The 15,579-nt window shown below is 48.5% G+C and overlaps 1 protein-coding gene across 11 annotated transcripts in view; it reads left to right on the top strand.

Moving 5' to 3' along the window:
- The window catches only part of PUM2 (pumilio RNA binding family member 2), a 90,473-nt gene extending 87,175 nt beyond the window's left edge, over positions 1 to 3,298 (top strand). For all 11 annotated transcript variants that reach the window (XM_028516257.2, XM_028516256.2, XM_028516255.2 and 8 more), the window contains one exon: positions 431 to 3,298. In XM_028516257.2, coding sequence (XP_028372058.1) covers positions 431 to 562 — 132 coding nt within the window. In that variant the 3' untranslated portion in view covers positions 563 to 3,298. The remainder of the gene's footprint in view (positions 1 to 430) is intronic.
- The last annotated feature ends 12,281 nt before the right edge of the window (positions 3,299 to 15,579 follow it).

Raw genomic sequence — 15,579 nt, 5'->3', positions numbered from 1 at the left:
TGCACCCTTTTTATTCAGTTCTCAAGGTAATCCGCTCGATAACATCACATTCATTTCTTACGTATTTATCTACCTTTAACATTTTTTCCCTTCCCCGTCTTATGTAGCTGTGCTCAATTTCCCATTTTACACGGGTCCGACTCTGGTTTTAGATCACAGGCCAGGCGTCGTGTCCTGCGGCACCGGCGGCCCCTCCGCTGCTGCTGGCCCGTCGGTGGTTCACGGGTCGTGGTTTGCTTAGTCTCTGAGCTGTCGTGAGAGGAGGAGTTTGAGCCGGTTGCATGGAGCAGCTGCTTTCGTAAACAGCTTTCTTTGGGCTGGAATTTGAAATTTCCAATTACTATTCAAAATTACTCGGGTTTGAGGCACTTTTTTAAGAAATCAGAAACTAAGATAACTTAGATTCCTAAGCAAATTATTTGTTTTTCAGATTCGACCTCACATTACTACTTTGCGCAAGTACACCTACGGGAAGCATATACTGGCCAAGTTGGAAAAATATTATTTGAAAAATAGCCCAGACCTAGGGCCCATTGGAGGACCACCAAATGGAATGCTGTGAAGGAGAAAGGGAAAGAAGATAATGTGACCGTGGGAAAAGAACGTTTATTTTGTGAATTATCAAAACACAACTCAACTATGAATCTTCAAAAATTTTTTTTAAGCAAAACTATTTATTGACTTTACTCATCCATTTGTAAATTTTTTAAGGTTCTTGTGTATATTTGGGGGGTGGGAGTGGTGAATTATAAATTATATTTCGCCCTGAGTGGAGACCTGTCAGATTGGATTGCTGGCAGAGCACAGAACGCCTGTATATGATGTAACTGTAGGAGAAAAAAAGCTGTCACATATTTTGTAAATTTTTACCTTGTAAAGTCACAAAAATAGTTTTTAAAGGAAAAAGTACAGTATTCTTTTAATCAGCTGGCTTGCAGTCTGCTAGGTCTACAGACCCCACAGCACACCGGGTTTATAGAGATGTATATAGGAATAGAGTCTTTTTTTGTCCTTTGTGTGGAGCTTTTTATAACAGATTAACAATCAACTACATAAATATTATTAATATTTTAAAAAGAAAGTTAAGTTGTATTTTGGTAATTCACAAACTATCATGCAAATAAAACTGAGCAAGTAAGACGAGAATGAAATGATTTGCAATGAAAGAACTTACATCATTTGCAGTGGATGAGATTTTAATACAAACACTGCCCTGAAGCGTCTCTGGCATGTACAGAAGCATTGTATATACTCACAGATGTCGTCCTGAGAGGTAGGAAACAATCATGGTGACACTTCATCCGCGAAGTGCGCTGACGGAGAGTTAACGCCCGCTTTAACTTTTCTGTTCAGTGTGAGGTGAGCAAGTGCAGATTTGTATATTGTTTTGCTTATAGAATTACAAGGACATGATGAGGAAGTGTTGAGCTTTATTTTGCTTTTTCATAGTAGATTCAGAAAGTAGGAACCAGATAGAGGTGAAAAGGGGGCCACTGAACAGTGAATTTGGTAGCTCAGCATTTAAGCATGATTACATACTCAGATAGCTTTTTTTGCTTCCTATAAATATATGCATTGTGTGTGTAGTAATAGATGGTAAGTTTACACTTTGAAAGCAAATCTCGTTTCAGTGTTTATTATAAAAACCTTGCTAATTTAGTAGTGATGCTTTCCTTGGTTGTACAGGTGTACATTTGTAAACCTTCATGCTGTAAATGGAGTTTGTTTTATCTCTTTGGGATACCTTTGCATTTTAGTGTACATTTATGTCCCTGCCCTCTCTGACCTGGCATATATGTTGTATAATGTAAATTTATTTCTCCCAATCAAGAGTGATTTTTTAAAAGTTTTTTATCTTTATATGGTTTCAGAAGTAAGACCCACCTTTCTTTTTATTGTGAGAAACATTTTGTTTTATAACATAATTGACTCTGTTAATACAGACATGCTAGGATTTGGATCACTTTCAAGAAGTCAGGGTATTATGTGTAATAGAAAGTATTGGACTGAGATATTTGGTTACCATGGAGGCCAATGCTTTTTCCATCTTATTAAATGTGATGTGACTTTTTTCTTTGTACAGAAGAGTACTGTATTTTTGGATAGCCTACTCCCAAGTAAGAGCAAATCTGTATGATAACGTTTTTTTCTCTGGACATAAGACATAACAGTAACATGATGTACATTTACAAGCGGCCTTATGTACATTTCCCAACAATCTTTTTAAGGCAAAATTGTGACCATATATGTATAATTAAAATCGTTTTTAATCCTTTGCCTATGAAAATATTTTGGAAAAAACTTGCTTTGTATATTCAGTTTCTGAAAGATAAAGAAAGTGCTTTGTATTTTGTTGAAGTCAGTATTTTGTATAAAACATTTATGTTGACCCACTTATGTTTAGTGCTGAAAACTGATGAACCATGTTATCTCTTCAGACGGAACACGTAAGGGATTGGTTAGGAATCTGCAGAAGAAAAGCGATCTTCTGAGCACAATATTCAGTGTAAAGATTTTATCACTCAGCTGCTCATATCACGAACCTAAAAATAATGGCATAAAGTTGGGGGTGCCAGGCATACTTTCTCCTATTTGATGTTGAGTTACTCTCGTTTTTTACCCAACATTCCATGATGAGGCCATTAAATCCAACCACTTGTCACTGTCCCTTCTCACAGTCACGCCGATTCCTCAGCACATCCCAGTCACAGAAGCAGTGCTTTCCCGACTCGAAGGTCCCCTCTTCCCCCGCCTTGTTTTGCCAGCCTCAGAGTGTCTCTGCCCGGTGTCGAACTTCCGTTCCCAGCATCAGTCAGCTCCTGGCTTCAGGATCAAAGTTGTCCTTGCGTAAGATTGGTGGGGACTTCCCTGGATTTGCATAACTGAATTCCTGATTTTCCTTTAATCCTTAGCCTCTGTTGGCACCGGCAGTAATCTCGGCAAATTTGCAGGTCTGAGAGGATAGCACATTGGGAGACGGAGTCCTCTTCCGGGGCCCTGATGGCCCCGTGTGTCCTGATGTTGGCAACCCAGTCATCCCAAAACTGCAGGGCCTATTCCCGAAAAAGTCGTGTTACTGTAGACCTTCTGTGGCCTGCCACTCCCAGCGCCCACCTGGGCTCTGCCCCTGAGTGTCTCCTTTTGACATGGATTGTTTCTGGACCAGTTTGTCTAAGTCCTGGCTCTTTATTGGTTCATATGAAATAATGTTACCTTCACTACTTTGTATATTATGTATAAATTAGACAATGAAAACTGTGTGAATAACATTGTATGAAATAAACCTGGTCTTGTGTTTTTCTCTAGATAAATACCCCCTTTGCACCTCAGTTATAATTCAGGCTGCCCGTTCAAGTTTACTCTGACTCAAGGAAAACAAAAAAAATTTTTTTTTCTCACATGGACACTAGCCTGGGGCCATTGATGACTCTGATAGTATCAATCCTACCTTTTGATTAATTTAAGGATTTCTGTCTAATTACATAGAGTGATGACACACTTCTGTGGAATCTAGGGCTGTTGCCTTATCAGTAGCGTGATGTCAAGGGGGTTTTGGAGTGTTGAGTCAAGCCCCTTATCTCTACAGGCAGCTGTTGGCTTCCGTTGCACCTGCACTTCAGGACACAGTGTCGTTTAAAGAAAAGTAGTTTTGAGTTGAGGCATGGGTTTAGTTTTACCTCCTTATTTACAAACCTTGTGAGTTTGGGTGAGTGAGGGATCTAAGTTAAGGGCCTACCTTCTGCCTTACCATGGGATAGTGCTGTTTTTAAATCCTCGATGATGTGTAAGTTTTAAGAATTGAGAATATGTAAAGATACCTAGAACCCAATTCACAACTAATGCTAACACTTTGCATTGTCCTGTCCCTTCTGTAACCATGTAAAATAAAAGTCACAGATAATTTGATAGCATCCAAAATGGAGATGATATAAAAACTAAACAGTAAAATGAATTCTTATCGTACACATGGTTCACTTTCAATTTTAATTTTATTTTGGTTGGTTTCTATTGTGAGCTGAAGTGAACTTGTCTGGAATTGTTGACTTACCCACTTCGTGGTGAAAAAGACTCTCAAAGGGGGGGTCTAGGTGACATCCTCCCGCTCTCGCTTTGCAGCCTAAGGACAAGTGAGCTGGGTGGTCTGTCCCCACGACTGGTTTCTCAGGAAGGTGAAGGCAGAGCAGGCAGGGGAACGCAGAGAAATGGCGAAGGAGCAGCATTCACCGCCTGCCTTACCTACTTAACTGCAAGGACTGGACTTCCGTAACATCCTTGGGGTCCCCATGCCCGTGACACGCAGTGAATCCATCTAGGAAGGCCAGCGAGAGGAACGGGTCCTATGGCATGCCAGGCTCGCTTCCGAGAGGCTGCAGTGGGCCTCGAGCACTGCCCCGGCGAAGGAGGAGCGTGGGCCCTCGGGGCCTCAACGTTACCTGCCTGTAAAGTGGGAATAATACCCTCGCTGCCCACAGAACATCGGGCCTGAGGGCCGCGTGACACTAAGCACCTAACAACTGTGGCATAGGTACTCGTGGGCTTACCGTTCTTACTGAAGGTCACCACCTCCACATCCTGTAAACCACTCACTCTGATGTTCCAGTCATACGAAACTTTTTTGATTTTTTTTTTTTTTGCCAGGGCCTTCCACCAAATGAAGTTTCCCTGTATTCTACTTGGTAGTTTAAGAAATTGCCTAGATTAACATCAGTTCAAATTTTCTTGGACATCAGTGTAGTGGATCGCTTTGCTGGAATTAGGCTGCCCAGGTTCCAAGCTGTTTAGTTTTTACCCTGTTAGGCAGTTGGGTCTTTGAAGCCTTAGTTTCCTCGTGCTGTAGGTAAGGGAGATGGTAACCACCTCCTAAAACAGGATTAAAAGAGAGTATATGTGACGGGGGTGGGCCGTGAGGACTCAGTGACTCCTACAATATGTTAACTAAAATTTTTAAATTTTTCTACATGGCCTCAAAACATGCTTTAAAACTCATTTGTGTTTCTGCAAATGAGCTGATTGAAGTTGCAGATAAATCACTGAATCACTAGGAAAGCTATTGAAGATAGGGTTAACGTTACAGCAGGTTAATACTTTGTCTTCATACTAAACAAGTAACGGGGGCTTGGCTTTGAGGTGTGTGGCCGCCAGGAGATGGCAAGGAAACGGAAGGCAGCGTGGTGCAGGCACACGCACACCGAGAGGAAAGCCGGTGACACTCAGAAGCCGCTGAAACCTTGGGACAGACAGACTCTGGTTCCAGACCATCTGCTGACTTCTGCCCCCGCTCACACCCAGCCCTTGCCTCTCCTTTCCTGAGCAGCTGGAGAGCCCTTTTTCCCCCCGTGGTGGCGCTTTGGTGAAAGGAGAGGTCCCCCAGCGGATCGGTGGTTCGCCGAGTGCTCATTTAAAGAGCCCCCATGGGTCGTCGAGCCCCCATAGGTGTCTGCTTTGAGAGTTGAGCCACAGTAACAGCCAAGCAGGCAAACGCCACCGATGCACAGTGTGAGGTTCACGCGGAGGGGCCCGCCGTTAGCGCTCCTCAGCCATTTCTGCCGGTTTGGCTTAGAGCAAGGAGCAGTGTCCAGAGAAGTCAGTCTGCTGGCCTTCCGCACCGGTTCCTCTCCCCATCTGCCTGGACGACCGAAAGACGGCACAGAGCAGGGGGTACTTAGAGATCAGAGACCCACAGGGTCTCACCCAGCCCTTCACAGCTAGCACAAGACGCCACAGTCTGAGTCTGCAGAAGATAGGAGACGGTGCCCTGTGGTTCCTGGGCGTGGCCGGCTCCGACTTCCTGGCCAGGGAAGGGCTGCTCGGGAGGAGGTCGGGAGATGTTTTGGGGGCATCGTGGGTGCCCATGCAGCGGGCTGAGGAGGGGGCTTTCTCCCAGTGCAGGACCAGGTCCTGACTGTGTACCAAGACCTTAGGTCATGACCAGAGGGCCTGTGGGAACTATGGTAACAAGTGGAACAGGGGATTTAAAGACATTTTTCATTAAGCTATAACTGACATTTAACATTCTACTTCAGCTGTAAAAAATTATTTGCTATATGTACAGGGGTGGGCAAAAGTACGTTTGCAATAAATAATACTACAAGAACAAACTTTTGCATACTCAAACTATAAATCTACTTCTGCCTATCCCTGTTTTGCAAAATGACCATTACAGTATGTCGAGTTACCCATGATCACAGTTACAAAAACCTCCTTTATGATGAGTACTTTTAAGATAAACTCTCAACTTTCAAATTATTACAATACAGTCCTGTTAACGACAGTCACCAAGCTGTAGTTAACTACATCCCCATTTTTAGGGCCATGAAACTATTCTGCATGATACTGCAAGGGTGCATACATGACATAGGTGTGTCAAGGCCCACAGAACTACAACACAAAGCGTGAACCTGAATGTAAATTCCGAACTTCGGGTAATGATGTCTCAGTAAGGTTCATCAGTTGTAACAGGTGTGCCGTCCCAGTGCAAGGTACTAGTAACAGAGGAAAGTGCGCGGCAGGACAAGGGGGAGTACCTGGCAGCTCTCTGTACTTTCTCCTCAATTTTTCTGTAAACCCACAGTGCTCTTTAAAAACAAAAGAAGTCTATTAATTAGGGGGAAGGGAATGGGGAGAAAAAGAGAGGGAGAGAAAGCCGCTCTCCACGCAGGGCCAGGTTCACGGTGGGCTGTCAGCACACACGAGCCAGTGGTGCACGGAAGGGCTGGGCAGTCTCTGAGACTCGGACCCCCGCAGGGCCCGAGAGCTGGTGGATGAGCTGGAAATGCACACACTTCACGGCTTGTGGCTTCAGCTGGTCCTCCCCACAAAGGGATGTGGGTCCAGCGTGACTAGGTCCTGTGATTCTGCTAGAAAATTAGAAGCATGGATTCTATGGGTGACTCCCGTATGGAAACCTCCTTTTTTAAACACTGTGAGGGTGATGTCTGCAGGCCAAGTGCAGCCTTGGGGCTGTCGGTTTGCAACTCTGCCTAGTGCACCTGGTCACAGTCGTGGGGTGCAGAATCAGCTTCCGGCTGTGGAGTCAATTTACAGGTGTACCCTGGGGCTGGGTGAGGCTTGCCGGTGTGTGCATGCATGTGGGCGTGTATGCATGCGCACACGTGTGCCACCCACAGGTGCCTGCTGGCTGCTGTGAGCTCAGGAATCCCTTCAGAGCCTACTCGAGTCTCCCCCAGGGGGCTTGAGAATGCCTGACTTCTCTTAGGATTATTCCTGCCCACCTAGTCAGATGCCAGGTAGAGTAGTAAATGTTCATTATTTCTTTGAATCCCCACAGCCTGAGTTCAGAATGCTTGAGGAACTTGCCCCAGGTTGCATGGGAGAGGGCTGCAGAGCTGAGGTTCAAGCCCGAGTCTGCCTCTCTCAGTCCCAGAGTCACGTCTCCAACCTCACTGACCTGCAGGCAGGTGGTCCTCACCTGCGTGCCGGGCGCTGTGCCAGCCCTTCACAGTGCTCATTCCGTCTTCACGACCACTCTGGGTGGGCACGAGGGTTTCTCCCATTCCCAGAGGGACACGTTAAAGCGCAGAGAGGCGGTTACTTGCTCAAGGTCACACAGCGAAAGGAGCACTAAGAATTTGCGAGAGAAAGTTGCACACAGTTGTTTGTAGCTGCGAGGGTGAACCTGCCCCAGGAGCAGTGAATCAGCGCCCCTTTCCACCAGGGGGCTGAGTCCTCAGACGCCAGGAATGGAGCCCGGTGGGGGGGGGGGGGCAAGCAGCCCCACCCTAGGAAGTGTGTCAGGGTGAGTCACCTGATTACACCTGGGAGGGAGTGGCTGGCACGGGCACACCTGCCCGCTGGTGAGCTTCCTGTCCAAGCCTCCAACAAAGGCTGCTCGGGCGATGGCCCAGAACTGAGTCACAAGCCACAGCGGGGAGTTCACCCCAAGACTTCCGTGCCTGAGCTGCCCTCGTCCCCGCAGCCCCTGCACCATCCTTTTGGCTTCTATTAACATACGCCAGAGGCAAAAATAATCCACCGACTTTCAAAATCTCCCACTTCCTCCCTCATCCATCCCCCGGCCTCGCCGCACTCTACCCCTTCCGCGGTTTTCGGTCCTGCCCCGCCCCCATCTCCCGGCTTCACCGCCACCCCCTCGAGGCAGGCTTGGTCCTTCTTCACTCCGCTGTCTTTTCCCACACTCCCTCCCGCAGTCTCTCTCCCTGCAGGGACAGGGTCTTTCTAACGGGGGGACCGATGAGTCCCTCCTCTGCTCGGGCAGGTCAGCCCCCCTCTCGCCTAGGCCCGCCCGTCAGTGGCACCCAAAGCTACACTGGCTGTCTCCCTGGGGCGCAGCTCTAGCCAAAAAGGGCCTGGGCTCTGACCTGTTCAGGCCACTCGGACTCCCTCCGGTTCCTGAAATTCTGAAGCTCGTTCTTGCTTCCTTGCCTCTTCTCTGCTGAGTGCCCCACCTGGAATGGCCTCTCTCTACTCCATCTGCCTGGGGTTGCCCAAACAATGGCTCCCAAATCAGCCATGGCCCAGTTGCTGGAACTTGTGGATGCTACCATCTGTGGCAATAAATAAATAAATAAATAAATAAATAAATAAATAAAATGGGGGGGCAGGGGTCCTTGCAGATTTGCAGATGTGATTTAGTTCAGCAGTTCAGATGGGGAGATTTTCCCGCATTATCCAGGTGGACCCTGAATGCAATCACCCGTATTTATAAAAGGGGGGCTGAGGGACACTGTGTCACCTAGAAGGGCAGGCAACGTGGAGACGAGGCAGGAAGAGCTTGGAAGGTGTCTGCCCTGAAGGTAGGGGTGACGCTGCCACAAGCCAAGGAATGCCGGCAGCCACGGACGTTGGGAGCGGTGAGGAACAGACCCCGCCTTCCACCCTCTGCAGGGAGTGGGGGCCGGCGGATGCCTGGGTTTGGGCCCAGCGAAACTGATGTGGGGTTTCTGGCTTCCAGAACAGTGAGAGCATAAATCTGTGTTGTTTGTGTTATGTAAGAGGTGTCCAAACCTGTAGAGAATTTTTATAAGTTTATTTGAACCGACCTGACAACTGCCAGGAAGTAAAATCTCAAGGAATTGAGAAAAGAGTCTGGGAAATGGAAGTTTGGCAACTTATCTTACACGTCAGAGTCAAAGGAGGAGACGTGAGGGCGTCACATCCATTGGCGGCAGGTTAAGGGGGTGGGAGAAAGCCAAGTGGGGAAATCTCTGGGGCTGGGTAACAAGGAAAACAAGGAAGCGCAGACTTCATTTACACTGGCTGGCACAGGGTGGTTAATCATTACCATTTACAGCGGGTGCAGATGGCATTCGGGGGAGCAGGACAACAATGAAGGCAACGAGGTCCCCTGCTCGGGTGCAGTGGGCGTGCCCCGAGGGGTCTGGAAAGGGAGATAACTCTGAGGTCTGTTATCCTCCGTGCAGAAAGAGAATAGAGCTACCGGCCTAGGATGTGACTACCAGTTGTGACTCGCCTTTAGCTAGTGCAGTAATTTTAATGTTCAGTCCATTATCCTATGTGGCCGCCTGTGTTCTCTGAGTTTGTAAGACCACCAAATGGGGGTGAGTGGGGGGGCCCAAGCTTGTCAGTTTCAGTATGTGGCCCCTTTTCTTTTTTCTTCTTTTTATTTTTTTTTATTTAGTAATGAGAGAGGAGGGGGGAGGGAAATAGGGTTTGTTGTTCCAGGTACTGACGCATTCATTGGTTGAATCTCGTAAATGCCCTGCAGTGATTGAACCCGCAACCTTGGTGTATCAGGACAGTGCTCCAACCAGCTGAGCTACACTGCTGGGGTCTGTGGTCCCCCTTTTCGTCCTCACTTTAAACCACCACTGTAGTGAGTGATTTGTCATAGCAGCCACAGGAAACTAACACACTGCCAAAACCATCTTCCTTCGTGCAAGGACAGGTTCTAATGGCTTCTCCCCACCTCTGGCCCTACCCTCAACCCTGAAATCTTTTGGGACCTTTGCATTGCAAATCAATTGTTGCCTCCAGCTGCTGGTACGCAGGCTGCTGTGACACCCACGTCTTTGTTTTATAATGATGGTTTGCATCTGCTCCTCTCCAAAGAGAGTGGCCTCTTCGAGTGTGAGAATCTCATGCTTTCACTCGCTATCTCCAGCATCCAGCGGGGGGCTGGGCCCAGCGCATCCTCCGGCCCCCGTCACCCTGCTGTTTCGCCCCATTCCTGGGGCACCCTTCGGGCTCGGTGCCACCGGAGGTGAATTCCTAGAGCACCGTTCCAAGGATGACAGTGAACCAACCCGGAAGGCACTGGGAGTGCTGCTGATGGAGTCCTGCATCCCGGTGGCTCTGGACGCATTTGCTTATCAAAGGAGTGAACTCCACCCTCCACCCTCCTTTAAAAAAAAAAAAAGAAAGAAAAAATCTATCCTAGGGTGATGACTCGGGCAACATCTGTCTCCCCAGGGCGCCACCTTTGGCAGGTAAATCCTCCGATTTGGATGTGTAAGTGCCAGTATTTACGAGGGATGTATTTATTCTTTCTCTTCGGCTGACATTCTAGCGATACCAGAGGCAACTGAGAAGGGCAGGGAAAGTCCTCACGAGGCGTGGACAGACAGACACAGGGGTGGGGGCAGGCAGGGTCTGAGGATGGGAACCCAGAAGCAGGAGGATGTGAAGTTCAGCGCACCGGCAGTAACTGCGTTGCCTGTGGTTTCCGAGCCTCGTGAGCATGTGAGTGGGAACGGCGCCCATCTGTAACAACACACACACTAGTTTCTTACAGGAAGCAACAACTTCCCACGGCCCTTGGGTCTTCGCATCTCACAGTGGATGCAAGCACAGCCCCGCTGCAGGCACGGGAGAGCGAGCCCACTGAGGTGGCTCGGGGCCAGGCTGCCTGCACACCAGAGCGTCGAGGAGGAGCAGGAGAAGAACAGGGGCCCGCACGGGCTGCAGACTCTGAAAACACGTCCTCTCTCAGAGGAGGTCTTTCTCGTGTACACTTCTTTTGGGGACAGAGGTCATTAGGTGCCTTGAGTCAAATCCAGATGTAACACCCAGGCCTAGGAAACTGGCTCGGTCACCTCCCACAGGTGTTTATTGAGGGCATGTGCCCTCCTCCCCAGGCTAATCTGCTGGTCACGTGTGGAAGACCGAGTTCCTAGTGTACTGCTGGGGTTAGATGCACTGGCAAGGGGCAGAAAATCCAGGATAACAGTGTCCACAGTGAAGCGAAGACTACTTGTCCACCACGCACACGTCTGGGTGGGCAGGGCTGGTGTGGCGCTTCGTGGGCCCCTAGGGACCCACGCTCCTTCTGACCTGTTCCTCCGCCATGCATGCATGGCCTCTGGTCCCAAGTTCACGTCACGGTCCAGAGATGACTGCAGCCATGGCATCTGCTTCCGGCCGGGAGGAAAGAGAAGAGGAAAGGAGAGGGGTGGGGCTCCTTCCTTTGACACTTCCTTGAAGGTACACACAGCCATCACTTCTGCTCACGTCCCACTGACAAAACCCTGGTCACGTGGCTGAACGTGGCCGGAAGAGATGCTTGTTGGAAAAGTAGTCCTTATTTCAAGTGGCCACAAGCCCAGCTGACATTTAGGAGTTCTTTTATTGAAAAGGAGGAAAAAAGCAGGTGTGGGAAGCAAACCACTAGTGCCTGCCCTAGCAGTCAGCAATAAAAGACCTCAACAACATGTTTCATAAAGGGACGGCCATTCAAAATCAAGTGGCAATGAGATGTCACTTTACCTGCGTCAGACTGGCAAAATATGAAAGGCCCGATAAATGCCAAGTCGTGCAGAGGGGGTAGGAAAATGGGAACTCTCACTGCTTTTGCTGGGGGCGTAAATTGCTATAAGCCCTTTGGAGAGTGATGTGTTTGGAGAAATTGCTTAGAGCAATGCCTAAGAGATGAAGGTACTTGTACCTAAAACCCAGGAGCTCCAGCCACTTCTGGAGAAGTCTCACAGGCTCTCAAGCTGAAAGGTACAGGACTGGCTTCAGCATTGTGTGTAATACTGAAAACCTGGACCAGCCAAATGTCCGGGATTAACACATCACAGAATATACATGTAACGAGTTATAATATAGCAATTAAGATAGACGGCCAGAGCCACGTGAGTAGCACGGACACATCTCAAAACATAAATTGAGAGACTCAGTTGAATCTGTAATGATTCATTTCATTAAAACAAAAACCAAAAAAACAGCCCTGGCTGGCGTAGCTCAGTGGATTGAGTGTGGGCTTTGAACCAAAGTATCGTAGGTTCGATTTCCACCCAGGGCACATGCCTGGGTTGCAGGCCACAGCCCCCAGCAACAGCACATTCATGTTTCTCTCTCTCTCTCTCTTTCACCGTCTCTTCCCTCTCTAAAAATAAATAAATAAATCTTAAAAAAAAAAAAAAACCATTTAGCCCTGACTGGTGTGGCTCAGTGGACTGAGTGCTGCTGGCCTGCAAACCAAAGGGTCATCGGTTCGATTCCCAGTCTGGGCACATGCCTGGGTTGCCAGCCAGGTTCCCAGAACTGGGCACATGAGAGGCAACCACACACTGATGTTTCTCTCCCTCCTCCCACTTTTCCCTTCTCTCTAAAAATAAATAAATAAAATTTAAAAATAAAAAAATTTTAAAGAGACATCATGTTTAGATTTGATAAACTGGGTAGTAGTTGCACAGTTGTTCATTACTTCATGTTTTTAGCAATTAAGGGGTTTTTTTTTTGCATTTTTAAAAAAGTGTGCATAGCGTAGAATGTACCGTTTAACCGTTTACGCACATAGTTCAATAACAATAACTACGTTCACAAGGTGGTGCCATAGCCGCCCCCACCACACCCAGAGCTTCTTCCCGCTTCCCAACGTCAAACTCCACGTCCACTAAGCAGCGATGCCTCCGTCCCCTCTCCTGCCAGTCCTGAGCAACCGCCTTCCCATTTTCTGCCTCCGAGTCTGACCACTCTAAAAATCTCGTATCAGTGGAATCAGGTGGTATTTGTCCTTTTGTGCTGGGCATATTTTGCTTAGCTTCAAGTCCTTAAGATCCCTTGGGGCTGCAGCAGGGGACAGGATTTCCTGCCCTCCGGACTCGGTGACGTCCCGTCGCAGCGCGCACCGCGCCGTGTTCATCCGCTCGGCTGTCAGCGGGCACTGGGAGTGTTTCCACGTCCTGGCGGCTGTGCGCAGTGCTGCGGCGGACGCGGTGTGCACACATCTGTCCAAGTCCCTGTTTCTCTTGCTCTTGGGTATATACCCAGAAGCGGAATTGCTAGCTTATATGATAATTCCACTTTCCATGTTTTTGAGGAACATTACTCTTTATTGTATGTATGAAGTGGTGGTTCCCAGTAAAACCATAACTGCCTTTTAAAATGCTTTAGGATGGGAAGAAGTTGGATGAAAAAAAAAAGGTGTGTTTTGGATGATCCTGAACAGAATGTCCTTACATGCATGTTACACTCTTTAAGAAGTCAAAATATTTAGTGGACATGACCTTGGCTCCTCCACATCCAAGCTCTTGGAAGGTTAATCTACTACATCCACATGGGTACTCAAGGTCACCTACAGGGGATGACTTCATGAAGACATGCACCCACTTGGGACCAGCGAGATGGGAAAAGAAGTGGGTGCATGTGTGTGTGTGTGTGTGTGTGTGTGTGTGTGAGTGTGAGGGGGTCTTTGGGAACTGTTTCCTTACTCCTAAGAAGGACACTTAGGAGAAGGTGGCCTCGTTTCTGGACATCACTCTGTTAGCTGTGATGGCTGAGAACAGTGCCACCTGGCCACCGTCCTGAGAAGGAAGGTGACACAGGGATGGCAGAGCGGAGGGTGGGACCCGGGTCTTCGGTCCCAGTGCTGTGGAGGTTTTGCTTGTGCTGTGGGTAATGCAGGTCCAGTGTGTGCACTAACTATCCTATATGTCAAGCCATTTAAAGGGAAGCTGTTACTGGAGGTTGAAAGCGTCTTCAGATGCAGAAAGGAACTTTCCATTAAAAATGTTGCACAAGTTATATATTCTCAATATAAACACTTAAGAATACATAGTAAACTTACACATTGTCCCTCACTGTCCCCATCCCATTTTTTCTCCTCTAGACCTTTTTTTAGAACATACATATGGTCAGTCTATGTACATCACACATGTTTTAGAGAAAATGTTGGCCATCCTCTATATAGATCACCCTTTAACTTGCTCCTTTTTACCTAAAAATGGGGTTTGAAAAACATCTCATGTCAGAACTTAAACACGTACTTCCTTTAAACAACCATATAGCATCCCACAGTGTGGGAATGCTCACGCTGACTTCACCTTCCCGTTACGGATGGACGTTTAAACACGCCTCTTTGGACACTGGTGAAAATACCTCTTTTTACCGGAGCAGGAAGATTACTGAGGCAGAATCCCTGAGTTAAAGGGTAAGTGCACTTTAAGTTTTGGTAGGTGGCAACTCGCCCAGAGCATGTCTACGAGGTTTAGGTGCCTAATGCATCAAAGGGGCAGCCTGCACCCAGGCACCCCCCCCAACCCCCCACCCACAGGACACAGCTGCTGGCCTCTTCCTCCCCGCCCCCTCCAGGCGCCACCCCAGTGGCGACCCCAGGACTTTCTCCCAGAACAAGCCCTGCGGATCCATGGGAAGAATGAGAGAAATGAGGTGGCGCTGGCCCCGCCTTCCTCTTTCCTTCCAGGAAAAGGAAGCAACATTCAAGGCAGTTAATAATTCACCGGGGATAATACTGAAGATATTTAATTACCTGGGTTAGGAATACAAATCAGGACGGAGGACCTGCCTTAGTGTCCTGATGGGAGGCTGGAAGCCGCCTGCTCAGCCAGACACTAACCCTTTAGTTAGATTTACAAGGTCCGGGGGGGGGGGGTCCCAGGAAAGGGTGCAGACAAGGCTGGTCCTGTCAGTGCGTATGAGCTGTGTCACCATGGTATGCCGGAGGGCTCTAGAGATCAGAGGGGTGGGACCCTGAGAAAGCTGCTTCCAGCAGGAACAGATTTTCTTGCAGAATTTGGCTTGGGGGGAGAAGGAAGCAGCCCGGGGGTCAGCCGGGTCGAGGCAAGGCCTGACCCTCTACTTCCCTTCTCCGTACAGTGTCACCCTTGGGGCCCCGCCTCTTCCTGATCTGCCTGAAGAAACACACACTGATCTGGGGCACACGTACGGTATTCTGTTGGGAAGAAACACTAACCTGGTCATCTGGTACGGCATGAAAACACTCCATCAAGCCCTCCCTGACTCCAGTTTCCTTTATGTTGTGCAGTAGAGAAAGACGATTCCAAACTGACCTACTTTCCCTCCATATTGGGTTAAAAAGACCAGAGGGCTGACTTCAGACAGTGCAGCCTGCCCTCGGAGACACACCCATGGCTTTCTGTGGACGCAGCGGCAGAACCCAGCAGGACACCCTGAGCTCCAGAGGGGCCCTGCCTACCGCAGCCCTGGTGTTGGATGATTGGAGAAACAAGAGACAGGCAGGGCCTCCCCTCAGGCCCTACGAACCTTGGTGAGGATCTCCTGTCCATCTCGGACACAGAGCGGGAACTGAGACTCGGAAAGGGAGAGCTGCCCAAGGTCTAACAGGTATTCTGGAGCAGGGTGCTGCTGACATGGGGA

The sequence above is a fragment of the Phyllostomus discolor genome, chromosome 6 (genome assembly GCF_004126475.2).
Source record: "Phyllostomus discolor isolate MPI-MPIP mPhyDis1 chromosome 6, mPhyDis1.pri.v3, whole genome shotgun sequence".
Classification (NCBI taxonomy): Eukaryota; Metazoa; Chordata; class Mammalia; order Chiroptera; family Phyllostomidae; genus Phyllostomus; species Phyllostomus discolor.
The sequence above is the reverse complement of the archived record's forward strand: the minus strand, read 5'-3'. Positions and strand labels throughout refer to the sequence as shown.